Source organism: Thunnus maccoyii, chromosome 9 (assembly GCF_910596095.1).
Source record: "Thunnus maccoyii chromosome 9, fThuMac1.1, whole genome shotgun sequence".
Lineage (NCBI taxonomy): Eukaryota > Metazoa > Chordata > Actinopteri > Scombriformes > Scombridae > Thunnus > Thunnus maccoyii.
Window position 1 is genome coordinate 12,906,463 of NC_056541.1, and position 27,667 is coordinate 12,934,129.

Here is a 27,667-nt window from a genome sequence, read left to right on the forward strand (position 1 = left end):
GTTAGAACAATGTTCTCATTATCATCAAATTGATTTCAACCATCCCAGCCCTAAGTTATGTAGTTTGTGTGTGTATATATATACAATACTACAATACAGATGCGATATAAAATTGACCCCAGAAGAAGTAATTGGTAGCAGTGATTTTTCTTTATAATGCTTCATTTTACACTGTAATTTACCTTTAATTTCAGAAAAAATTCCAAATAATTTTCTTGAAGGTCTTCTTGAAAGAACTGTGTAATTTGATAATTGAAATATGTGGAAAAAAGAATAAAAGAGCCCTGTATTTAACCCCATGTTAATATACAGTACCAGTCAAAAGTTTGGACACACCTTCCCATTCACTTAAATGAGAGAGTGTGTCCAAACTTTTGACTGATACTGTGTTTATTCATTATTTATTCATTATTGGAAACCTCACTATTCATATATGTTTAATTGTATGCTTGCAGCTTTTACATTTCTGCATGTTCAGCTGACCTGCTGTGCACTGACAACAGGACTAATTTATTACCCGGAAGTTTACCAGCTGAACACTGTCTCAAATTATTCCTATAATTACCACAAATAATATAGTTATTTAAAGGAAAATATATGTAAGGAAAATATTAGGAATGTTTTTATGAAGATTAAAGACTTATAAAGTAAAGTATTTACCTACTACTGCTGTGGTGTTTCTAAAAATTGGTGGCTTATCAGAGATTGCAGTGATTTGTCAAATCACTGAGTGTCTCTGTTGTATCAGACATGAAGTGATTCTCAGGTACGTTATGTGCTACATAGACAGCCAGAAGGTATTGTAGAGTTATTCTTAATGTATAGGCCGATGCTTGGTTGAAATTGAACTCTTGGCTGCACAGCAGTTGGCCCCAGGGGAAGCTATTTGTGCATTGGGCCAGCTGCTAACATCTCTATAAATCACACCTCCACTGTCATTTCCAATTCTGTCTCTGCTCATCTGTGTCAATAGCTGCTTGTATAAATAATTACTTGTGTAGGCTATTTCTGTCTTTGAGAAGAAATAACACCATGTTTCATGGATTACCTAGTTACGCTGCTTTTCGTTGTAATTCTCCCTTGGAGCAACAAGTGTGGCAGATACGTCGCTGCACGCTGTGATTACAGTATATCTCACTGGCAGGATAGAGTGAGCCCTGGTGAAAATGAAAATGCTAACGAACGACATTTTATATTAGGAAACATCTGCCTGTGTAATGGGGCTGCTCATGAAAAAAGGATTAGAGTTTGAGAGCCCATGTGCAGTGTGGTGATCCATCTCATTAAAACATACCCTTGTTTGTTTGTTTGTTTGTTTGTGTGTGTGTTGCTCAGTGTTTATGAATAATTAAACCAACTAGCCGCTGTAACTGTCAACAGTTGGCAGACTGGTTCCTCTCTTCTGCCATTTGCATGATAGTGCTAGTGAAGAAGAAAATAAAGATGAAAGTGTGTGGCTTAAAATGGATTTGGATTCATCTTTAATGCTTTTTCTCCATCTGTGATAAACTGATGTCGTCAAGAGGCCTAAAGGTAGAACAAACAGGTGAAAATAATAAAGTACTAGAGCTGATCTAAACCTCCGCTCAGTTGATTTCTGCACAGAAGAAAGTGTTGCCAAGAAAAACCTTTTACCAGCCATGTTTGAAGTTGGTCATTACTGTTATTTAAAGAGAAGTGGTGCTATCTACTATTAAGTTTACAATGTGAAATCAGATTTTTTTCCCACTGTTTAATAACATTTCCTAGTTTGGCATCTGCCTGACTTATTCCCTCTGGGTTTCTCATGTCTCACGTATGCTTCAGTTTTCAAACCTGCAAGATGACATTAACTTTGTGGTAGGCGGTTGGCTTTTCGTACCTCCAGCAAGGAAATGTCACTTGTCTAAATGCTAATCTGTCTTAATATAGTAACTCATGGCTGTAAAAATGTTACAAGAGATGACATAATTAGAAAAAAGGTCTTAAAAAGGTTGATATTATGGTTTCCATAAAGAATTTTATGCTAGAAAAAGAACATGTTTGGCAGCAGAGGATTATTCTTTGCCTTCAGTTTCTCCCCCTGTGTCCTATTCTGCACTACAGATGATCAGGTACATATAAGCCTTAATTTGGTTACTGTCACCAGCTGATAGCAGCCCTCTCCCTCCTCTGTCTGTCTGTTTCTGAATGAATGCATGAGATTGTCAAAGATGAGGAAGTCTGATGTCTATCTGGCACAAACACACCAACAGTCCACTGAGCACACACTGCATGGCTATCACAGATATTCACATATTCACACAAATGACTTTCATTCCCTTTAGAAACATAATATCCTCACTAACTGTATTGTATCACTTATCACGGATATACCATTGTTTTTATTTAATCTGATTTTGTCACCAATATCATACTAAAATGTTTTATGACTGCATTTGTCTTAAAAGATTATAGCTCTGAACAAAACTAAGGAGCGAATGCGGCCTTACCATGTCAACCATGAAAATGAAGACCCGGATATTAAAAAGATCAAAAAGGTAAATAAATAGATTCTACATGCTCATATTAGATATATTTTAAGTTTCATGTGATTTTGTTCTCTGTAAACTGTTGTCTCTGTTGTCATCATCTGATATTTCTCACATGTGTTTGTGTGCTAGCATATTGCATACATACATGTGCGCTTCATACGTCCTTGTTTAATCTATCTTTTTTTTTTTAATCTTCTCAGGTGCAGAGTTTCATGCGAGGCTGGCTCTGTCGGAGGAAGTGGAAGATTATTGTCCAGGACTACATCTGCTCTCCACACGCTGAGAGCATGAGGAAGAGGAACCAGATCGTCTTCAACATGGTGGAAGCAGAGACAGAGTATGTTCATACAGTATGCCTGGTGTAGCAGCACACACAGTAGAAAAGTTGTCACTATTGTATTTGCAGTGCATGATGTCACACTCACTGTAGACTATAGGTCAGGTAAGAAAGCTCCGCATGATGTGTCATAAGAACTAAACAGTAAGGTTGACTGATATGATGATATACACTCACTGAGCACTTTATTAGGAACACCTCATTAGTTTTACTTTTACAAAGCTTAAACATTTTCAATTTTTATTGACATTGTCAGAAAGGTGATAATTCTACTTTATTGAGGTTGTAGTGGGTGGCGGTGGTGTACTGGGGTGCATTATATTGAAAAGTGTTCCTAATATTTTGCCTCCCTTATATATGTTAATGTGGTGGACAAAATATTTTTAAAAGCTTTGTAAAAGTAGAATTCATGGCAGAGCTGTTTTTTTATTGGATTGCATTAGATTTCACAGGTGTTCCTAATGAAGTGCTCGGTAAGTGTATGTTTATGTTTTACCATTTATACTGAAGTAGATATCATGTCAATATCTCTAGTTGTATTATACCATTGTAGACAATTTAGAGCAGGACTGCTCTATGACAATATTGGATTTACACAACTTCTGTTTTCTCGATTTGTCAGGTGTTAATTTCACTGGATAAATGTTTTTATTGAATTAAATGGATTTGAACTGAATCACAGTCACAACTCCTCTAATTCAGATAAGGCAAATCTTTTGAGTCGAGGCTTTTGAGGGCTGATTTTATCAAGCTCAAGTAAAGCTGTAATGCATGGATTATAGTTTAGAAATAGAGAAACATAGAGCTGAAAGGCTCTGATTACATCTAATATTATTAGAAAAATATTTGACTAAATACATCTATATTGATAATGCAAGAGTAATGACAGGTTGAGAACTGGCTGGTTCAAAACATTGTTAGAGGAAGAAACTTTCAGAAAAAGATCGTTAGTAATGGGGATGTAATGTGCAATCAGGAAGAGGCATTTGTTACTCATTAAACTCAAAACATTGTCTTAATGGAACATATTTGATCATATACTGTACTAGTCAAAAGGTAAGACACACTTTCTGGTGTGTCTATGATCTGTCTATGATCATTATGATCTAGGTGATACCTTTAATTATTTTTGTTTCTCCTCATGTCTCTATAATGGCAGGTACGTCCATCAGCTCTACATCCTGGTCAACTGTTTCCTCAGACCTCTGAGGATGGCTGCCAGCTCCAAGAAACCCCCCATCAGCCATGATGATGTCAGCAGCATTTTCCTCAACAGGTGTGTTTGCCTGTGCACATGTGTTTGAGTGTGATTAACAAACATGTTGTGTCCGTCATCTGTTAATGATGCAGAAGAAACAAGCAGATATTGACAATTAAACAAAAGAAAGCAATAAAACCTCTTTTGTTGTTGTGTTTTCACACTGCGTTTACACTGTGTCTTCAGTGAGACCATCATGTTCCTGCATGAGATTTTCCACCAAGGCTTAAAGGCGAGGATAGCCAACTGGCCTACTCTGGTGCTGGGTAAGCTGTTGCTCACACATTGCACAAAACACACAAATACACACTCAGTGACATCAAGGTCAGGTTTTCAGTGGTTCTCCAAATCCAGTTTGTCTTGTTCAGACGTCAGCCTTGACGTCTTACTGTCGCATTCACACACATACACACACACGCTCATTTCCCTATCTCAGTCTGCAACATGCACACTCATTGTGTTGATAGACAAAGACCACTCAGACCAGAAGGCATCCCACTTTTTCACCTCCTAAAACCGAAGCCCCCTCGACAGATAAGCATCACCTAGGAGACAGACTACTGACAGACACTGCAGCAAATTACTTGTGACAAATTCAAGAAGAAAAGGGTCCACTGATTAAACATTTCACCCTTATCTGACTCCCTGCTTCAGGCTGACGCAGAATGTGGATTTCTACTTCAACAATATGTTTTACATCAAACCAATTTCTGTAGTGTTTTCAGTGCTGATTCTTTGTTTTATTATTAATATTGTTTTTGAGCAATTTAGCCTCCAGCACAGTATCCCAATATCCCCAGTATAATGAAGGCTTTTTAAAACTGTGGTTTTACTTTTCCTTGCATGGTTTAATTCTTTTATCCTTTTGAGAGCATGGCCGTTGAAAAACCTGATGATCGAGTAATTTGGTTCTTTGGCAGTAAAATAGGAAATAGCATCAGCTACATCAGATGCTATTTCAGAATGGCCCATAAATGTTCAAATGAGGTTTTCTTCATTCACTGAGAAGACGTGGTAATGTACCTAACTCCATTATGATGCCTTTTAAACCAATTGCTTGTGGTCTGCTGGTGGTTTGTACAAAGCCAAAAAAATAACTGGGACGCAGTCACTCACAAAATTACTAAAGCAGTGATTTCTGAATTTATTATTATTATTTATCAGGAGTCAGTTTCACAGCTGCACAGTTTTGAAATGTCCCTCCTCATTTTCTTCTAACATTTGCTTGGTTTCACTACCTACCTCCCTTGCAGTTTGCATAACCATTTTGGGGCTGACTTGAATGAATTCATTTCAGGAAATGAGCCATGCACTCTACAGGAAATTGTATTTCCTTTATTTTGATCATTAATCTTAAACCTCTGTCTTCTGTCCTCTCTATGCATGTAGGTGCACAGCTCTACAGTGAGCTAAACACGCTTCCAATAAAGATTGAAGACAGCAGTTGGCCTTTTATGTCTTTTTTTTTGGGAAATAATTGTCAAACTGTGAAAACAGTATTGGACAACAAATTCAATGATGAATGAGAGACCCCAGCTGAGAGTTAGACCAAAAAGTACTGTAAGTTCAGGAACTGGATTCACATTAGTATAGGCAGACTAGTTAACGTTATCACTGTTAACAGTTAGATTTAGTTACATTTGTCCCTAAATGCAGGAAGAAACAAAGTAAATGAGTGAAAGATCAAGAGTGAGGCCCCAGACTAATTACAAACTACTAATTAATCTAGTGAACATGTAGTGGACATACACAGTCCACAAGAGTAAAAGTAAAAAGAGTAAAATAACAGTTACCCCAGCAGTAAATCAACAGTTATTTAGTACTAGCCAGAATGTTGTATTAGCTACAGATTAGCCTCAGCTCCCAGATGGTCAGCTTGGTTAACAGTAAACTAGAGCTGCAACGATTACTGCCAATTGATTAGTTGCCAAGTATTAAATTAATTGCTCGTTTTGAGTAATTTTTAAGAAAAAAACTTTCCAAATATTCTGATTCCAGCCTCTCAAATGTGAATATTTTCTGGTTTCTTTAGTCCTCTATGATAATAAACTGAACATCGTAGGGTTGTGGACTGTTTGGCGGGACAAAACAAAACATTTGAGGATGCCACCTTGGGCTGTGGGAAACAACAATCAACATTTTTCACCATTTTCTGACATTTTTTGGACCAAACAACTAATTGATTAATTGAGAAAAAAATCAACAGATTAATCGATGTTGAAAATAATCGTTAGTTGCAGCCCCACAGTAAACAGACAGTAAACTAAATTCTACAAATCAACAATCACAAATACAGATAATTCTTCAACATCTGTGGCCTAGATTAAAGATGTCTGTCAATATTCGCCTGGTCACAGATCTGACAAAATGATGGATGTAACAATATCAGTTAGCTAAACTGTAGCTGCTATGGATCTGTGCCAGCAGGAGTTGCTAATAGCAACAGAATATTCAACTGAAACTGCTGGTGGCAGAATACTTGAGAAATGCATTGCTGGACTTTAACCCTGTACGTATATGTGTATGTGAATATTTATGTTTTCTGTTTTGTCTAGCTGACCTATTTGACATCCTGCTGCCCATGCTCAACATCTATCAGGAGTTTGTGAGAAACCATCAGTACAGCCTGCAAGTTTTGGCCAACTGCAAGCAGAACAGAGACTTTGACAAGCTGCTGAAACAGTACGAGTCCAACGCCGCCTGTGAGGGAAGGATGCTGGAGACCTTCCTCACATACCCCATGTTCCAGGTAAACTCCAGGGCACCAGCACACACGTGTGCTCACAATTGTCAATTCTTGTCTCTATTTGTCTATTTGTCATCAAGCCACCTCTCTTTTACAAATTGTTCACATATGTTAATATCTTTTTCTTTCACTTTGCGCTCCTCTCCTCCAAGATTCCCCGCTACATCATCACTTTGCATGAGTTACTGGCACACACGCCTCATGAGCATGTGGAGCGCAAGAGTCTTGAATTTGCAAAGTCCAAATTAGAGGAACTGTCCAGGTATGTGTCTGATTGTCAGAATAATTACCTCGCCATCATATGTCCTGATATCTAATACTGAAAATGTATTAATTTGTTTATGTATGTTACCAGAGTAATGCATGATGAGGTGAGTGACACAGAGAACATTCGGAAGAATCTGGCCATCGAGAGGATGATAGTGGAAGGTTGTGATATCCTGCTGGACACCAGCCAGACCTTCGTCAGGCAGGGTGAGTCTTCTTCAGTTCACTGCGCTGCTCACCAGGCAGAAAATTTCTGGAGGTTTTTCTGACAGTAAAACCCTTCTGCCTGTCAACTGGTGATCTGAGTGTACAGATGTGGTACCTTGGTGGAGCTCAGTCACTGAATCATGACATTATCTGCTTTACTAATACTATCTACTCGGGGGAGGTTTGGCTCTCTGTCAGCTTGCCTTAAAAAACTGTGGGAGGGATAGTATCAACTAAGGATGTGTAGAGGGCCCAGTATTTGTATTTGTATCTGTATTTGTTGAGGCAGCAAATTTGTATTTGTATTTGGGCACACCCCTAGTATCAACTAGCATAATTTATAGTAAAAAGACTGAGCTTTCACCAAGAACATTTCTTGGTGAATGACTAATGACTTAGTCCCAATTTTGTACTTGTACTTTGTTTAACACATTTCATGTAAAGTTTCCTATATGAAACCACCAGAATGAACCTGTTTCCCCTTACTAAACAAAAGACTAGTGGCATAACAGTGAACATACTTGCACTTCCAAGTTTTCAATTACATTTAGCTGTCATGGAGTTTAAATACACTTAATGTGAATAGATTTGGATAAAAGCATCTGCTAAATGCTCTCAGCTAAGCCTTAGTATACAGTGTTAAATGATCTGCTGAGACTACATTGAGAAAACCGAGTCCTTCCTGATCACCTTGACGTGTTCTTGTTCACGAAGAGCGGTGTTAATTAATGCAATGTGCAAAAACCTAATAAGCATAGCTTTCAGCTCTTCCAGATGGATCTCAGATTAATCAAAACCACTTATGCAGATCAGGTCAGAGACAACGTTCCATTTAAAGTAAAGCAAAAATAGTCTTACTGAGTAAATATAAAGTACTTGTTAAGTGAAACGTGTTAAGGAAGCAGCCTTATGACCGTGCAGGAGAGCAGATAGTGACGATAGTGCTGCAGTTGAGTCACAGGTCAGGAGATGAAGAGGACACCGTGATTTTTCCTGATCCAAAGTTCCTCTCTGTTTCCATTCCTTCTAGAGGTAAAATAATGTTATATCTCATATTTTTATCCTTTTTTTGGCCCATTTTAATGATCTCCATTTTTCCTCTTCGTTGCTCTGCCAGGTGCACACACAGAGAGTACATGTATAGAGAAGTGTTCAGAAATACAACTTTTTCTACATGTGTGTTTGTGCTACTGTAAAAGCTTTGTAAACACAGGCCTACAGCTTAGTGTCAGCTTAATGAAATGTAATGTAATCCTGTGCCCCTCCTGCTCTCCAGGCTCTCTGATCCAGTTGCCGTCGGTGGAGCGAGGGAAGCTGAGTAAGGTCCGTCTGGGCTCCCTCTCTCTGAAGAAGGAAGGGGAAAGGCAGTGTTTCCTCTTCACCAAACACTTCCTTGTCTGCACACGCAGCTCTGGAGGAAAACTGCACCTTCTAAAGGTGAGAACACCTTTTTATTCAGTAGTTTAACTAGATCTCGGTGAGGAAATCCACTTTTTGAAATTGATGCCAATAAACTGTTGTGTATATTTTCTTCTAAACTCTTGCAGCAAGGTGGAGTTTTGTCCCTCATTGAATGCACGCTCATAGAGGAACCAGATGCCAGTGACGAGGAGTGTAAGTTTACTACATTGCTGAGGCAGTCTGTCTACATTGGCAGCTCTTATTGGCTCATTTAGGCCCCTCACCACTTATGGAGGTTAATTAGGTGTCAGATGATAAGTATCCAGAAATTACTTCCCTTTAAATATCACATGCTCACCCCTTTAAATGTCAGGTTATGATCTTTTGACATTATAGGTCCATTTTTTTTTTCAAGGATTCCCCGCACCCTTGAAGCTTAAGCTTCAGGGGTGCGGGGAATGGAGATAGCAGGTCCATTTAATTAACCTGTTTAACTGTGTATGTGTGTGTATGTTTGTGTGTGGATTTTACTATCATCATCATCATGTAGAGGTCTGCCGTACTATAGAAAATACAAATGCTGTATATTTTTCCTTCATCATACAGCTAAAGCTGGCGGTCAGGTTTTTGGTCAGCTGGACTTCAAGCTTGTAGTGGAGCCATCAGACTCACCTTCATTCACTGTGGTGTTACTGGCACCATCGCGGCAGGAGAAGGCTGCATGGACCAGTGATATCAGCCAGGTAATACACAAAGTGACACACATACACACACCAACACCCAGACAAACACAGAATAACAAGAACCTCCAAATAGCGAGAGCATGTCTCCTCTGGGCATTGAGAGGACTTAGTGATAAGTAAACAGAGACACGGGTGTAGCTCCCCAGGGGTGAGTTCAGCTCACTGCCTCAGTACTCCACAAACAGAGTAGCACCATACAAGCATGTCAGACTGGATTAATTCTTATCAGACAAAAACAAACAATGACAGTTTTAAATGGGGTCTTTTTTCCCCAATCCCTTAACAACCTGACTCCTAAAGTAATTTTAAAACAAGTCTCAGCATTTGTGTGAATCCGATAGAAGCACTCAGATAAGCAAATAAGTAGCAGAAAGATTATGTTAAAGTAAAATATAGAGTATTTTTCTCAAAAGCATGTTTTATGACATTGCAGACTCAACCTGTTATCTGCTTTTTCCCTCTTGCTGCCATTGTTTCACTTCATTCCTTCAATAATAGTCTTGTTTTTCTCTATGTCATTGCAGTGTATAGATAATATCCGCTGTAATGGCTTGATGACCAGTGTATTTGAGGAGAACTCTAAAGTCACCGTGCCTCATATGATCAAGTAAGTGTGTTTGTGTGTGTGTGAAGAGGAACACCATCTCTTCATGCCAATGTTGCAAAATAAGAGTTTAAAGCATATCTGGGCGACAAAGTTGTGTTGATTTACAGTTGATGTTTAGGTTGTATGTTTTGTATTATGCTTTTTTAATGTTTATTTATGCTGTTAAAATCTGACATCTACAGTATTCTTTGGTATGCACCCCTGTTTTAGCATCCTTCTTTGGGATATATGGATTTTTTTTTTTTTTGCTTAATTTTGCTCAGCTACTTTCATAACCTTTTTTCTTGTTTACCAGTCCGGCAGTCACCCATGCTTGGTTATGTGTGTGTATGCGTGTGTATCCATCAGATCCGATGTGCGTCTCCATAAAGATGATGTTGACATTTGCTTCAGCAAGACGCTGAACTCCTGCAAGGTCCCCCAGATCCGCTACGCCAGCGTGGAACGCCTGCTGGAGAGGCTGACCGACCTGCGCTTCCTTTCCATAGACTTCCTCAACACCTTCCTGCACACATACAGGATCTTCACCACGGCAACGGTAGTCATGGACAAACTGGCCGACATCTACAAGAAGCCCTTCTCTTCTATTCCTATCAGGTCATCCACTATATACATGCAAATGTGAACACAAACACAAAAACACAGATGTAGATGCAGGCCACCACAGAGGCAAAGGCACATCATAAATCTTCCCATAATACACCTTTACCAGTATGGACTCCATAAATGTCTTTAATGTACATGAATGTGAACTTGTGTGTTTGCACATATTTTTATATCGATGTTTGTGTGTGTCTAGCTATATGTGTGTTTGTACAAGTTTATGCAACGTGCAAGAATGTGCATTGGCTTTATGTGAGTGTGCTTGGAGTGTTTTATTAGTTTCCCTGTCTTTTTTAAATTCTGTGAACGATGTAGTCAGACTGGGGTCAGTGTTTTGGACTCGGGAGGCGTCTCCCACCTCTGTGCGCAAGGTTAAATACATACTGGCTGAAATACATACCAGCTTGTGTGTGGACGCCAGCAGAACAGATGCTTCAACAAAGTTTTTGGCACAGTTATAGGAATATATTGCGTGTCAGATGAGGAGTTTCTCTTTCTCTCTCCTTTTACTCATGCACTCTCTCTTTTATTAGCCTTTGGCTGCATCAGAATTGTGTGTTTATAATTCTTCCTTGGCTTTACTTAACGTAGCTTTTCAACAGGAAAAGCTCTGTCTTTTCCTCTGTCCAAGAGCAGGTTTGTATGTAAAGCCTATGGCCTGTGGCTTCAGGGGGGACTCGTCGAGTTACTAGAGGTGTGCAGGATGACTACCTTTTTTTAAGCCTTAACTTGAACAGGATCTGCTTCGATTTGGTCCTTAAGGTCACTGCAGAGGGACACATGAGCCGCTCAATGGTCCTTCTAGCCAACCTTTTTTTTCTTTTTCTTTTTCCTCAGAGTACAATAGGAGGTTTGTAAAGAGGACATGATTTAATGCATTCCAACAGTTATTACTTTGAAGCCTTTTTAACCTTGTGTGTTTATTTTTTAAGGCGCTTTTATACAGTAGTTTAGTGGTTCTATATACATCTTTTATGTCGCAGATATTTATTGTAGTTTCTTTTAATTAGCATTTGTTGTCAAAGATTGGATCATGTTTTTACAGATAATTAAATTGAACCTTACTCCTTGAACCTAGAACTGAAATGCACCTCAAATGCCCCCCTTTGGTTAACTCAAATGCCCCTCTGTTTTTCTATTTTTCTAGGAGGTGCCTCCTATTTTATTTTTCATGCCTCTTAGAGAGTCTATGCACATCACTGTTATGTTAAGATACACAGACTTTTACTCAGCTCTGTGCGTCCTTTTTGCACTGGATTTTTCTCCAATGTGGTCATGTGTCAATATCTGGGACACTGAACATATGCTCTCGTGTTCTCTCACTCACACACTGCCTCCCCTCCTCCTCAAGCACACCTTTCCTCTTCCTGGAGATTCATTTATCACCCTCTCATCATCTCCCCTCGAACCATCCTCCATTTCTGTCACATGTCCCACTTGCATTTCTCATTTTTGTCTAAATCCAGCCATCACAACCATCCATTTAATTGTTTTTTTCTGTGTCATCCATCCCTCTGTCTCTTCGTGTTCCCTCCAACTACAGGGCACAGTACCACTCATATGACCGTCTGTCCATCTCATCCATCTGTCCTGACTACAGTCTGAAGATCAAGAAGATAGCCATGGATCAGTCCAAGTAACCAACTCCTCTCTCTCTTTGTCCTTCCTTTCTGTCTCTTTCCCACATTTTCTTCCTTTTCTTCTTCTCCTCTGGTCTTGGTCACTGATGCATGATATCTACCCGTTATCTATCTCTGTATATGGATGGGCTACAACAACTCATGGGGGTTGCAAGTGGAAATATTTTAGGTTAATTTTAAGCATGAATACAGGAACCTGGAGCCAGTGTGTAGCATGTTCTCTCACTGTAGCATCACTTACTCAAAGCTTTTTTCCTCTCTTTATCCACATTGATCTTTTTTTATCATTTCTCTTCAGTCTGTTTTATTTCCCTCTCTGCAAGTAGCTGCCTGTCTCTTCTTCTTCCACCGCTTGCTTCTTCTCTTCTAATATATTCCTCTTTGCTTCTCATGCTTCTTTTCTTCCTCTGTCCTTTCATTTTTCCTCTTTCAATCTGGGATGCAATTTGTTCTTCTATTTCCTGCTGAATAAAAGGCTTGTGTGAGCAAACGATGGCTGTGTTTATCTATGCATGATTACTCCTCCCTTGATGTAGTTCTCTCTGAGCAGTGTTAATTTGGTTACAGAATTGATAACCAAAATAAATGCTTGTTGATTAAAGCGTTTGCACTTTCATTGCTTAGTAAATAAGGCGTTTAAATGTTGCAAATGTAATCTGCAATAAAACATTAATGCAATTTAGGCATATAATCAGGTACAAAAATCATCAGTAAGGTTGTTTGATGTTCACATCCATGCTGGCTGAACACTTTTAGGTTAATATTAGCCCCTTTTGTACATAGACCCACAATATTAGGACAACCCAGGATTTTTAGGGCTAAACAGTGAACATTTCTTGCCCAAGGCCAAGTCAGTCACTTGTCCTCAATCAAACTGAGCATATGTTTCACTTGCCGAGGACCAGACTTAAGGCAAAAATCCACAAAAAGAAGCAGGTACAGTGAAGACACCTGTTGTTTGCCGGTGCCTGTGGGTCATACACTTTAGACAGTCAAGGATTTGCAACCAGATATTGAATTAATTTAAGTTTATGTTATAGTAACTTTTCCAATTACCTTTCTTACTCTAAAAAAAAAAGGGGAACCATGTATAGAAACGGCTACACAGTTCATCTAATGTGGATGTGAAAACGCTTAAAATAAAGCTGAGAGAGAACTTTAAAGGCATTTTTTGGTTTCCAGTCCAGTGTGCTGGAGAACGGACACAATACAATGAAACCTGTGTTACTGTTCTAATACTTTCTGCCTGCACTGGACGTGCCCTCTCATTATAAGTCATTCTGGACGTCAGCTAAATGCCCAAAATTTAACTTTGAATGCCATACACATTATGCCCTTTTCTTTTGGCCTTATACCAGACATACTGTATATTTCAAATATAGAAAAACTATACGATGAAATTAATTTGCGAACAAACCTTTTATCGTTCAGGGTATAGAGACAAGCAAGGTCTTATTTTGAGGTACTGCAATTGCACATTTACTTTTCATCCTTTTCCCTGAGCTCTCTCTTTATTGCTTTTTAAATCTCCTATTATTTTGCTAAGATATTGCCTCTTTCCCCCTTTCAGGTCCTTGGAGCTGTTCTTTGCTACGAATCAGAATAACAGGGGTGGTGAGCACATAAACGACAAATCTCCTCGTCTCTGCCGCAAGTTCTCCTCTCCCCCTCCTCTTTCCATCCCGTCCCGCACCTCCTCACCTGTCCGAACACGAAAGCTTTCTCTCCACTCACCCATCACGGCCAGGGTTGGGGGACTCGACCTAACCAGTCCTCTTTCCAACTCTAGCGTAAATCACAACACTTCCCAGTCTGCTGCCAGTAGCCCCACATCTGCACACACCCCCCAAACCCCAACATCTCAGACCCCAACCCCGACGACATCTTCTCCTCCTCCCTCCTCCACCTCCCCCCCGCCCAACAATTCCAAATCACCACAGGACCAAAATCCTCCCATTCCCTCATCCCCGGACCAGAGTCCCTACCAGGCTGCAGAGGGTGAGGAGCTGCCGAGGATCGACCCCTTCTGTGGCAAACTGAGACGAAGCATCCGCAGAGGTAAGCTGAAATACACTGTACACAGATGCAAAAACACTTGTTCTGTACATCAGGGCTGCCACTACCTGAGTTATACTGACACCAAAGCAAAACTATTTTTATTCCTTACATGTTTTTCTATAAAACCCTTTTTTATGGGGTTTTATAAAGTTCTCAAATGTTAAATGTCTAAACACAAGCAGCTGCACAAGAACTCCAAAATACACATTTTTTATTTAAATCAAGAATTATCTGTTCCACAGACACAGGATTTCTTTCTGTACCAAAAAGGCAATTATATTCTTTTAACCACAATTATTATTCCTTTAAACCATAATTTAGAAAGCAACAGTGATAAAGACTTAACTCTAAATTATAACAGTATGTTAACAGGGTTGTGGAACAAATTAAACAAAAATTCAACGATAGTAATTACTTTCTGGGCTGTAACAGTCATTTGGAAAATTGTGAAGCACTGGCCAATGATTTAAATGTGTAAAACGTGTTTATTTTCATCTCCAGCGCTGTGCATAGCCTCTTGCCATGTGCAGCTGGATAACATGTACAGTTTTTTTTCTTTGAGTATATAAGCTATATATCCTCAGTGACTCAACATTAACATACAGAGCCTTATTGGCATACTGAAATAGTTATGAAGAGCTTGGGGTCACTCATCAAATGACACAGCATGAAGTGTTCACTGTAAGAGCAGAACAGGCACCTGGTGGGACATCATTATCTCTTTTCATTTGTGTGCTTGAGTCAGCTAAGCTGCTCAGATCTTCTAATAGTAGTGGTTAAACAGCCCTCTAAGACTGGAGAGAGATAGCGTCAGAGCATCTGAAACAGCACAGCAAGGACAAGCTGCAGTAAGACCCTCATTAGCATGTGCACACACAATATGTGTGTGTGTGTGTGTGCCCGAGCGTGTGCATGTGTGACAGCTGCTAACTGCTCACTAGGAAACAAAGAGCCATCAGTGCTCGTACCAACATGCCACTCTCACCTCCTCTGCATACTGTCTCTCGGTTTCTTAATCAGTCAGAGTATTTATGTGTGTTTATATATATCTATGAACATACAACCATTTGTATATCTTCCCATTTGTCAGTTGATGAAGGCCTTTTCTTGACTTTTCTCTGTAGTTGTGTGTTTGTGAACACTGCATGTGACTTCCATGATGAAGAGAGTCATTAGGTGTAACCTCTTACAGTTTGAAATGGTCTTTCCATCTCTTTCTTTTAATTTTAGATTAGAAGTCTTGTTGGAATGAAACAATGTATTGCCGAAGCAAAGCATGCATAACATACAGTACATACATGTTGTTGGAATTCCTAGACAGACTTGAATTATCGGCCCTTTTCCTGGTCACTGTGCACATCCAAAGGTTAAATATGTTTGCATTCAAAGACATCAAAGGAATTCTGATTGAACCTTTGCGATGCTAATCAAATATGAAACACAGGCATGTTTGTCTATATGGATGCAGATACACACACAGTACTGTACACATAAATGAATGTGCACACACATACAAAAATGTTCAGGGAACAAATAAAGTCTTGGTGTTGTCCACTGGTTATACTGGTCTCTGCTCTACGGCAAACCTGAGTATGATAAAGTTCTCCTCTCCAGTAAAGCAGCAACAGTAATGGCCACCACCGTGACGGTCATCATCATCATCATTATCATCATCATCATCATTATTCTTGTCATTATCCTCTCCTCCAATCTAGCTGTGCTGGAGTCAGTGTCACTGGAGAAAATCATCCCAGAATCTCCTCAGAGCAGTGAAGCAGGTGACATGTCACCATGTCGCTCCCCTTCCACACCTCGACACCTCCGCTACAGACAGCCTGGAGGTAAGACTGTATGTGTGTGTGGTTTATGACTCATGGCTAGACCACTACGCCATAGCCAGAGGTCTCGACAGTGGGCAGTGCTGTGCCCACTGACAGGCTACTCTGCAGAGAGACACAGTCAGGCAAAGATCTCTGACCCTGCAGCCTGACATCTTTAGTACAGAAGCATAATACAAAGCTCAAACACAGCCAGACCATCGCACACTTGGGATGGTCTTCTTTGAGATGTGCCCAGTTAAATAGACTTTCTGGATGATTTAAAGGGACTGTAAAGGGAGTGTCTCCTGCATGTAGGACAGCTGCAGAGCCAATAAACTCTCAGTCAGATTGAGTTGGATGATAATGATGATGATGATGATGATTTCAGTTAAAAGTGATGACTTGTATGATCACAGAGGGGGTTCCTGTATGACAGTGTTGTTGAAAATATTGTTGTCAACAGTGCGGAAGATATATATGATCTGTAATCCGTCTGTGACAGTAATGACAATGATGTTGATGATTGATATTGATTATTGAAGGTCTCATCATCAATGATAACTATAATGATGATAAAGATTACAATAATGAAAGCAACACTGATGGTGATCGTTATGATGATGATGACATTTTTATTTTTTTTTGAAAGTCTTTATATGAGTTTAAAAGGGTAGTTAATTAATTAATAGGTGTAATTGGCTTAGGCTTCAGCCTATACCTTTCTGGTATTTAGAGACTGTTTCTTGAGTTTATTATTATAAGAAATTATGCATTGAATTCAGTGTATGTTAAACATAATAATATATGTACAAATGGTATATATATGATTTTATGTTTTCTTATGGACTGGAGTATACAAATGAAAATTTAAAAAACACTCACAAACAGAAGTTCAAATATTTTTTTCACTTTTCTTCTTTTTTTTCTTGTTACATATTTAATCCTGCTGTAATAAGTATATGAACTAAATAAACTTGTCAATTTTCCACAAACATTATACTCTCTGCATTAAAAACACTTTTTAAAATTCAATTACAATATAGCCATTAAATGTGTGTATTCTGCCTTATTTTTTCATAGGTTTTTTCCATAGGTCTTACACTCTTTGGTGAATATTCAATCAAGATATTGCCAAGTGAATTATAAATTATATTGTTATTGTGATTGACACAGGAACATTCACGAAGCTGTGATTGTCATGAAAATGTAATTTGATTATAATAGCCACTGTGACATTTATGTCACATAAAAATATGTATCGAAATGTGTGACCATTGTAATTATGTTTCATATGTTAGGAGGAAATGAAAGTTAATTTTTATACACTGGTGGTCCCTCCTCTTGATGATAATTGTTGTCGTTGATGATAATTTTGTGTATTTGTGTCTGCAGTCCAGTCAGGGGAGAACTCCCGCTGCTCAGTCTCTCCTGCTTCAGCCTTTGCTATTGCCACAGCAGCAGCAGGACACGGTACACCACCAGGTACACACACACACACACACACACACACACACACACACACACACATACACACACACACATACTATGAATTGACATTCTGTAAAACTTAATATTAAGACCAGGTATGTTTTTCAGAGTTAATGTGAATTAAGAACAGTCTGTATAAAGCTGAATTAATGGGGCAAATACACTAATGAGTGGCAGATTTTGTTTTTGTTCCAGTCTACAATAGTCATAATATATTTTTATCTGATATGTTTTACCTACAGGAGTAAATATTTCAAGGCTTTTGGTATGATAATGTACAGAGGTATCAAAAGAAAATATTGTGTTCTTCATTATAATTGTGGTAGTTGCGTTTTCCTTTAAAATACATCGCATTACTATGAACTAGAGTATATGTAGTTAACTCGTAGATGTAGAGCTGCCTGGACCAATGAAAAGATTGATACAATTAAAGCATTAAATGGTCTGTCCACCCAAATTATTTAATTAAAAATCTTATTTTTCAGTTTTTTTCTCAGTTTCACAGTTCACAGGACCATCCTTTTACTTTTAATAGTTTATTACACTTTGCTGCCAATACTTTAACTCCACTGTGATACTGCTACTCTTTAAGTACAAAATTTGATTACTTTCCCACTACAGATGCTTTTGTTATTTATCCCCAGATAATCACTGGACATTTTATGTTATCACACAACATTAAAATAACACATTCTTTCTCTCTCTGTTTCTCTCTTCCTTTTTTTTTTGTTTAAAATTTTCCTTCAGTGTTCACAAACTCTGAAAGAACTTGTGATAAAGAGTTCATCATCCGCCGAGCTGCAACTAACAGAGTTCTCAACGTACTGCGGCACTGGGTCTCCAAACACTCACAGGTCTGTCTGGGTGGGGTGGGGTTCGCCGATTTTGCTTGGTTGATCAAGTCTGTGGTCTCATTAAAGCAGGTGTCTGATGCATTCTCTCTGCTCCACTGCTCTCACTTGAGCATGTAAACAACCCAACCATATGCACACAAACACACCAAATATTATTGCTGTGTCAGATGGACAACCAGCTCCACCCACCTCAGTCCACCTACCTACTCTACTGCTAAACAGTGGTGCCTCTAATGAACTGAATATCAACATAATTGCCTGACTCCCTGCCTAGAGGTCCTTCCAGTCTAACTGCATCGATCTGTTTTATGTATTTTTCTTCAATAATATAAAATGCTGTGTTGACAGGCCAGCTTTGGTCAGCTTATTAATGCAGAGGCAACTACAAACACTCACATACTGTATACACCCACTCACATTTTTCCTTTGGATGCCAAAGAACAAAGGGCTTGTTAAAACTGACCTTTGAACAGGAGTTAAATTGGGGTAGAAGCGACAGGGAAAAATAGGAGGAAAAGAGGGCGTTAAGGCTGGAAGGAAAGAGGGAGTTCAGGCAGAGGAATGGGTGGTCTGAGGACATGAACAATTATACAACAGAGATTATGATCAAAAGTCATTAATGGACAGAAAGGAATACAGAATGGAATCACTTGCCAGGTATTTTAGCATAAAATATGTGTAAAATTCTGGTCTGTGTTTGTCTTGTACCTCTATTTTGGTTGAGATGATAGAAATTTATCAAGATCAGAATTTTTACATCTAAAGTAGATATCCCTTTCGTATCTTAAGTTTGTAGGGAATTGCAGACAGTGTTACAAATGAACAAGCAGGATTAATTGATAACAATGCCTGGCTTTTATAGAGTTGGTGCATCAATCTGATACCTTATCAGGTTTTTAATTTGCTGGATTCAGTAAAAACAGACATTCCTGTGTTATTTTATCAATTAACACTTTCTTAATTAATTTTACAGAAAATATTACAAACACTATATCACAAAATATACTAATATCATGATATAAAATTAATTATACCATGATGGATAATTTTGTTCACCTCTAACTTTATCTGTGACAAACAATACAAGTTTTAGACTTTGAGAGTGAGAGAAACGTTTTTATTGGCCTTTACTTCTTTAAAAGACTGTTTAAGTGTGAAGATCTGGTTTTAGAGTTAAGGTTAGAAAAAGATTTTGGTCAAGATGAAGGTAATTCAAGTATAGAAGTTCATAGTAGTGTGTGTGCGTGTGTGTTTGTATGTTTAGGATTTTGAGATGAATGGGGAGCTGAAGATGTCAGTGATCTGTCTCCTGGAGGAAGTGCTCAGAGATCCAGACCTTCTGCCTCAAGAGAGAAAAGCTACTGCCAACATACTAAGGTACAGAACACATACACACAGTGGTGTTTCCATCACTTCAGAGGACATTACATTGACTAACCCTAACCCTAACCCTAACCACTACTCCTCTAACTCTTACCTTAATCTAACCCTAACCATACTTTAACCATACCTTAACATTAAGACAAATCTTCACTCTAAAATTTAAGGATTTACATAATGGGGACTCGACAATGTGACTGTGTAAACAGATTTATGTGACAACAACAGAAATATAACATGAGTAATACCTGGTATACACACACACAAACACGCACACATATATATGTTTAAACATACTATGGGGACACATGTAAAAACAACCTTCCTTTGGGGACACCACTTTCTGAATGGTTTAGAAGGAAGATACCACCATCTACAGATTACTAATGCCATCCACAAAATAAAAATCACTTCATATTTCAGAAACAACAATCTTGTGCACCATGTGAAATCATACATTTAGTTTGGGGACAAGTATTAAGCTACCTTAAGCTACTCAAGTCTTAAGAAACCAACTACAGGTGACTTGAGAGAGCCTTTTCATTTTCATGGCTTTGAAAAAACTTGGACAGCGACATGTAAACACTTGAATAAAACACTGAAAGTCAATCAAAGAGTTCTTGCCATAATAACATCTTGCATGTAGCTTTTAATTATTACAAAACCTTCATCCTATTCTGTTCTATTCCCTAGTGCCCTTTCTCAAGACGAGCAGGATGATGCCCAGCTGAGGATAGAGGACATCTTACAGATGGTGAGAAAATTGCATGATTAACTTGATTATTATGTTACTGGATCAAGCAGCAGTAAATTGCAATATGAAAGAGAAATTCTACCTTTTGCTGCATAACCTAAACCTCTTGGTATTTCAGACTAGTGGAGTGATAGAGCTTTTCATTTTAAATATTTATGTGGTGCTCTATGGGTTGAGCTCGTTTCATGAAACCAGACACCCTAAAGTACTTACACACTGATATACACCTCCTCCAAATACCTTTACCGGTTCTCAGAACATCAGGAGTCACACATGTCATTAATTGTCTTGACTTAATTATGACAGAGTATTGCACACAGATACACTCCATTGTCTTTGTAATATGCGCCTTGGTCGGTACACGCTCTCCTATCCTCCAGGCAGAAGGGGTAAATACACCCTTTCCTGACAGTTGACAGTCTCGAGGGGACTGTGAACTGTCATAAAACATATTCATCATAGCTAGTCTGTCTATTAGATATTTATAACTCTTTGTTATTTGTGTTAGTGTGATTATTTGTTTATAACTGGACCTTGCATCTGCCTGTCTGTGTATGTGTGTGTGTGTGTGTGTCTGTGGATGCATGTCCGTATGTGTGTTTAGGCGGACTGTCCGAAGGCGGAGTGTTTTGAGTCTCTCTCAGCAATGGAGCTGGCTGAACAAATCACTCTGCTGGATCACATTGTCTTCAGGAGCATTCCTTATGAGTCAGTCCTCTCATAACTCTCTCACACTATGAGCTGCATCAGGCCAAACAAAACTTCATCAACTTTATGGATACTGTGTATGATGAGACACTTCAGCTTAGCTCACACTCAATGTGCTCTCAGAGGGACATCTACCAATGAATACTGAGGCATTACATTTGAACTTCATAACTCTCAGTTTTAAATTTGTGTTTGAAAAGATGAGGGTTTTATTTCCATAAGATATTGGCTATGTAGTAAACTGCTACCACAATGATGGTAAAAATGACTCATGTTTAGTCATTTAATTATTGAATAATACATCTTGGAAATATTTTTGATTAAGTAATATACCCCAGTTTCCCCTACTGTTGGTGGAAGTTAGGTGGAAATGTGTTTGTATTTCTTCTATATAATGAAACATATTTCTGCATAGCATTACATATCATATAGCAGAATAAATAAGTTAAAACACTCACTGTACCACCGTCTAGTGAATTTTTACTCAATTAACAATCTAGGAATGCAGCTAAATTTTAGAAGCAAAGCCGTTTAGTAGTTCCTCAAATGTTTATGTTCTGGCTATAAACAAGATTTTCATACAAAAATAATATTATACACATTATGTTCAGTTCTTGATTGAGCAAAGTCTTTCGCAGCAGCTGTTTGTAATTACGTTGCTTTTTCAGTTCAAGAAAGCCCTTTCAACCCCTGCTGTGTCACAGGTTTTAGCTAATATAAAGTAACATATCTTGTGAGATTACTGTGCCACATTTCAGTGTGAGTGATCGGATCTGGTTTCTGGCTGACTGGGATATATCACATATCTTTATCCTCCCTCTCTAAGAGAGTTCCTGGGCCAGGGCTGGATGAAGGTTGATAAGACAGAAAGGACGCCATACATCATGAAAACGAGTCAACACTTCAATGATGTAAGCTCTTTAAATGTCTTCAAGTACCTTTTTGTTTTCAGACTTCTCTGTAAGTATCCTCTGCAATACCTTTTTATTTTCTCTGTTCTCTTCTATGTAAAGATGAGTAACCTGGTGGCGTCACAGATTATGACCCACACCGATGTAGGCTCGAGGGCCAGCTCCATAGAGAAGTGGGTGGCAGTGGCTGATATCTGCCGCTGTCTCAACAACTACAACGGCGTACTGGAGATCACATCCGCGCTCAATCGCAGTGCCATCTATCGTTTAAAGAAGACCTGGGCTAAAATCAGCAAACAGGTATACTCCATCTTGTTGTAGTTAAAACCTAAAAATTATACAGAAAGCTTAACACAAGTTGTCAGTAAGTGCTGTGTATCAATACAAATTTATGTAGTTCCCCTTTTCAGAGATTGTTAGAAGAAAGCACTTTTGTCTCTGCAGAGTTTATAAATTTGTATCCCCCTGGGAGAATGGATGTCATTACAGAGCTCAAAGCAGAAATGTAATGTTTAGTATCTGCTCTTTGCTTAATTCTGATGAACACTGAATCGATTAAACCCATAGCCATCCAATTACCAGACAGTCTGTCTCTATACCAATCCACGCTGGCAATTTGAGACTGAAGCAAATTTGATTTAGTCATTTCATCATGATTATATCTTTTATTAAGAGCAAGTGGTTCTGAGATTAATGCAGCAATCTCATTTGTTCTCTGTACTTTAGAGTAAGTAGTGTTTTATGATTTGAAATATGTATTTGTGTGTCCAGACTAAAGCCCTGATGGATAAACTGCAGAAAACCGTGTCCTCTGAGGGAAGGTTCAAAAATCTGAGGGAGACCCTGAAAAAGTGAGACTTTTCAGATGCGATATTATTGTACACGCCACATTAAAGTTGAGCGACAAATGGTTTTGTTTATGTGCGTTACTGCTTTTCTCTCAATAGCTGCAACCCTCCATGTGTGCCATACCTGGGAATGTACCTGACAGACCTGGCCTTTATTGAGGAGGGAACACCCAATTTCACAGAGGAAGGTCTTGTCAACTTCTCCAAAATGAGGATGGTACGCACACACATGCATCAAAATGTACAATGTACAATTTATCTTTCAACTGTACTGATATCAACTTAAAATCCACATTTTCCTCAGATTTCCCACATCATCAGAGAGATCCGACAGTTCCAGCAGACGCCCTACAGAATAGAGCATCAACCCAAGGTACCTTTTTCTGAACACACTGGATTCTGTCTTTAATCGATGGGCCATGTCTTTCTCAAGAGCATCAAAACAGCATATAATAAGCAATAATAAATAATGAACTTTATTTATTTAATATTTTAAAAGCAAAATTACAAAGTGCTTTAAAAATCATAAACAGAAGGCCTTAACGTCCTATCAGTCCCTGGGGCAAATATTTGACCCCCACTATACATGGTACTACTCCAGAGCTGAAATAATTAGATGATTAATCAATAAGTTCATTGACAGAAAAAATAATTGGCAACAATTTTGATCATTTAAATCATTTTAAATGCCAAAAAAAAAAAACTTACAGTAACTTTTCAGATGTCAATATTTGCTCATTTCCCTAGTTTTCCATCATAATGAACTCAAAATTTTGGAGTTTTTGACTGTTGGTCAGACAAACCAAGTAATTTTAATATGTTAACTTGGGCTTTAGGGAATAATGATGGGCATTAAAAAAAAAAAAGACCAGGACCATAATGATGGAGGACCTGTCAATATTGTACTTCAGTGGTGCAAAATTCAAACAAACTTGCGATTAATCAAATTTTGTAGACCCAAATGATATGGAGTAAACTTGGGACAAAAGCATTAACTGTATAAAACTACTATAGCAAGATAGAGGCATATGTTTGACAACACAGATCCTTTATGAAAGTACTGGCGTTGGCTGTTGTGAAAGGATTATTGAAAATCACTTTGATATATGGCTGTCTTTTGGGTAAAGTTGAAATATGTTTCTGAATGCCAAAACCATGACCTTATAAAAGTCAGCTTTAATGTTCAGTCCTCTATTTTTCCTACTAGTTATTAATCTCTCAAACACCCACAGAGTATCAATTTAACCCTCGCAGCTATTAGCCAGATTTATCAGAAAACTTTAAGAATAAGATTAACAATGAGCTGTAAACTCAATTTGCACATTGTTAGCACAATATTTTGTAAGTGACTCACTTGCAAAGTCATTTTGGTTTATTTCCTACTGAGACTTTCAAGACTTTAATAAGCAGGCTAATATTTGTTATGTGGCTCTGTGAGACTGCAAAACATGTTAAATACTGAAAATAACAAAATTTAGATTAACCTGTAAATACAGGTTGCTGATGTGAATCCTCCATCGTTTTTTCTGCCAAGGTGACCCAGTACCTTCTGGACAAGACACTGATCATGGATGAAGACACACTCTATGATCTCTCTCTGAAGATCGAGCCCAGGCTTCCTGCCTGAGTGGCCGCTGTTTGTGGCCAGTGGGAGCCTGCCAAACCTGGACCCCCAAGGGCAACACGCCCACGCAATCTCAATCAATCAATCAAGAGGAAATCAGGAAGTTTTCGGAGAAACGTGGAAGCAGAAATAAGAGGGAGACCGATTGACAAGACAGAAAGGTCTTGAGAGTCAACTTTGAGAAGGGTTGAGCAAGCGACTGGCGGAGCGTGAAAAGGGGACAAGGTGTTGAATTGATTGTGTTCAAGGAGAACAAGAAGAAAAGGTTTTGGTTGCATTGTATGAGAGTTTTGAGGAAATGACATGTCGCTGTGTGTGCTCATCATTTCTCAGTCAGAGAGTGTGGTGCACATAACATCACACTTCATCAGACAGCCTGAGAGTACAGGAAAGGCTGAAAGCATGGAGTGAATGGATAAAATACCGTGGATATAATAGAGATGTAGCATATACAGATAGTGTGACAGAGAGATGTCTGAGATAGTGTCTCTGTGCTGTTGTCTGTGTTCTGTTGCTTGTGCATTTCCGTGCCATGTCCTGAAGCAAGAGCCCCAAAAAAACGCTTTCTGTCACGATGGTCACTGCATAAATTTGCATGATTTCTGCTTGGGATGTAACTGTCTAAATGGCCTTCAACCTGACCCCTGACCCTCAGCTTAGCATGCCTCGCTCTTACCAGAGTGACTCTCTAAGCCACTATGCATCTTCAGCGGGCTGGGTATGGCAAAACGCCTTCAAGCCTTCACATATAATGTAGAAAGACACAAAAATGAAACACTTAAATGATCATTTAAAATGAGAAATCTAATATTTTGAGATAGTGAATTAATACTGTATTTATCCTCAGACGGTCTCTGCCTAAAAGCTACTCATGAGAATGGACAGCTCCCTTTTTTTGAAATGTCCATATGAATGATAAAGTAAAAACCTTATTGGTGCCTTCCAGTAGTGTAGGTCAAATCCCCACATTTGCCAATCCACAAGCATAAAGTTGAAGATTTATATATAGAAAATCCTGCTTGAACTGTTTTAAGATTTGCTTTAAAAAATGGATTGTAGTTCTACTCATTCAACTTCCTTTTTTTCCAGAAAATAGGTAATGTAGGCTAAACCGTAGCATGTTAGTGTAATCACAGTAAAAGCATTGCAGCAATTGATCGTCAGCAAATATCTCCCTCTAGTGTTTAAACATTGTTATAACCTCTGCTGCCCCGAAGCTTTTTCAGCATCTGTGTGCAGTTAGATTTTTTGGCTTTGACAAACTGTCAGGTACTGATGTGTGTAGTCAGTTCCCAGTGTGTAACTCTTAGATGTAGGCTGGGACAGTTTTTGCACTCTCTGAGATGTAGCTTCGCTTGAGTGACAGTATGATCGTTCTTTACCATGCTATTTATTTCATCAGATACTGTATTTATGTTATTTTTGTATATAGTGACTCCACACATATCATATGGTTGCTGAAAAGAAATTTTTTGAATTGTTATGCTGTGAATATTGATTCGTTGACTTGTTTTTTGTCTCTCTTGCTCTTTATGTTGAATTCTAGTTTTGCATCCCAGGCTCTTGTATTGCGAGAAATCTGTTTAAACTTTATTCTAAAAAAAAAAGATTTGTCTCTTAAAGGTTAAAAAAATGTAGCATTTGAATAATCACAAATTGTTTTCCGTATTGCTGATATAATGAACATAGTTGCCCTGCATGCACACAACAGCTGCATGTTGTGCACGTCTGACTGGACGCTCCCTGTACCTTCTCCCTCTGCTTCTCTATAGTACTTTTGTCTCTGTAGCTGTCAACCGGCTCTGTTATAAGGCATAAAAACAATATTTTGTCCATCAACTGGCACGTTTGTCTGTTAGTGTACCTCACAAAGTTAGGCATAGTCTTGAGGCTATGTCATCTGCAGGACAGACCTGCCAACTCTCCTGTTTTTCCTGGGTTTCTCCCGCATTTCAAGGCCATCTCCCAGTGCCCTCCCATTTTGTTTTTTCTCCCGGGAAACTCCTTTAATTTGCATGGCCCTTAAACTTTATTATGAATAATTGTCATACATGGATCTATAAGTTTTGTATGTCTGTCTGACGTTACCCAAGTTGCCAGATCAGATGTCGGCAGGTATGTGCAGTAGCAGTGTTGGAGGTCATCTGCAGAAAACTTTCTTCATAGAACAACCTTGTTCCACTAATTGGAGGAAATGTTTTCATGCTTTGTTTTTTTTGGGAAAACTTGTCCTTTGCACTGCGTTTGTAATTCTGAGTGCCAGTTTTACATACTGGTTTGAGACTACAGTACAGGATGCTATGTTTGTTTGCATTGTGATTTTTCTTTTGTGTGTATGTTTGTTTGTGTGTTTATTTATTTGTTTGCATTTTTCACTTGTAGGTGCAGGGGAAATAAATTCAACATGCCTTATGTGTCTGCGTCTTTTCTTGGAAGATGTGTTATGCTTTACAGCAGTGACATTAAGTGGCTTCACCTGCTGTATCATTTGGCCTCATCTTAATTTGACGACACACTACAGGATACAGCAATCATCCTGTAGTGTAATTCATCAACAACTTTCATCTGAAAATCTCCAGAGAACAGAGGAATAATCACTTTTTTATCTTTGGCAATAAATCAGGAAGAAACCACCACCTGTTGAATTATAAAATAAAAACCTGTGGTGGAAAATATCTGGTTCATACAATAGACAGGCATCAGATTACACAACAGCAGTCAAACACTGTTCGTACACACTGTATGTTTACAGAGAAAACAGTACCCGACACAAAAGCTAATGCATAGCAGCTTATGTAACTCATCTTAATTTAACTAAGAAGCCTTGAATATTTATGTCTGACATCCAAGGTTATATGTAATGCATGTTTCTAAAACTACACTGAGAGCGGATCCACTAA

At 38.6% G+C, this 27,667-nt stretch overlaps 1 protein-coding gene across 1 annotated transcript in view; it reads left to right on the top strand.

Moving 5' to 3' along the window:
• The window catches only part of rasgrf2b (Ras protein-specific guanine nucleotide-releasing factor 2b), a 46,548-nt gene extending 19,369 nt beyond the window's left edge, over nucleotides 1-27,179 (top strand). The window contains exons 4-29 of the mRNA XM_042420124.1: nucleotides 2,430-2,519; nucleotides 2,714-2,850; nucleotides 4,010-4,126; nucleotides 4,295-4,374; nucleotides 6,664-6,857; nucleotides 7,007-7,116; nucleotides 7,210-7,328; nucleotides 8,605-8,765; nucleotides 8,876-8,942; nucleotides 9,336-9,472; nucleotides 9,997-10,079; nucleotides 10,428-10,676; nucleotides 12,226-12,318; nucleotides 13,893-14,380; nucleotides 16,096-16,221; nucleotides 17,593-17,682; nucleotides 18,436-18,542; nucleotides 19,807-19,919; nucleotides 20,616-20,676; nucleotides 21,281-21,384; nucleotides 22,211-22,295; nucleotides 22,398-22,595; nucleotides 23,067-23,146; nucleotides 23,243-23,360; nucleotides 23,448-23,516; nucleotides 24,678-27,179. Of these exons, the coding sequence (XP_042276058.1) occupies nucleotides 2,430-2,519; nucleotides 2,714-2,850; nucleotides 4,010-4,126; nucleotides 4,295-4,374; nucleotides 6,664-6,857; nucleotides 7,007-7,116; nucleotides 7,210-7,328; nucleotides 8,605-8,765; nucleotides 8,876-8,942; nucleotides 9,336-9,472; nucleotides 9,997-10,079; nucleotides 10,428-10,676; nucleotides 12,226-12,318; nucleotides 13,893-14,380; nucleotides 16,096-16,221; nucleotides 17,593-17,682; nucleotides 18,436-18,542; nucleotides 19,807-19,919; nucleotides 20,616-20,676; nucleotides 21,281-21,384; nucleotides 22,211-22,295; nucleotides 22,398-22,595; nucleotides 23,067-23,146; nucleotides 23,243-23,360; nucleotides 23,448-23,516; nucleotides 24,678-24,770 (3,369 nt within the window). The 3' untranslated portion in view covers nucleotides 24,771-27,179. The remainder of the gene's footprint in view (nucleotides 1-2,429; nucleotides 2,520-2,713; nucleotides 2,851-4,009; nucleotides 4,127-4,294; nucleotides 4,375-6,663; nucleotides 6,858-7,006; nucleotides 7,117-7,209; nucleotides 7,329-8,604; nucleotides 8,766-8,875; nucleotides 8,943-9,335; nucleotides 9,473-9,996; nucleotides 10,080-10,427; nucleotides 10,677-12,225; nucleotides 12,319-13,892; nucleotides 14,381-16,095; nucleotides 16,222-17,592; nucleotides 17,683-18,435; nucleotides 18,543-19,806; nucleotides 19,920-20,615; nucleotides 20,677-21,280; nucleotides 21,385-22,210; nucleotides 22,296-22,397; nucleotides 22,596-23,066; nucleotides 23,147-23,242; nucleotides 23,361-23,447; nucleotides 23,517-24,677) is intronic.
• Nucleotides 27,180-27,667: the final 488 nt, after the last annotated feature.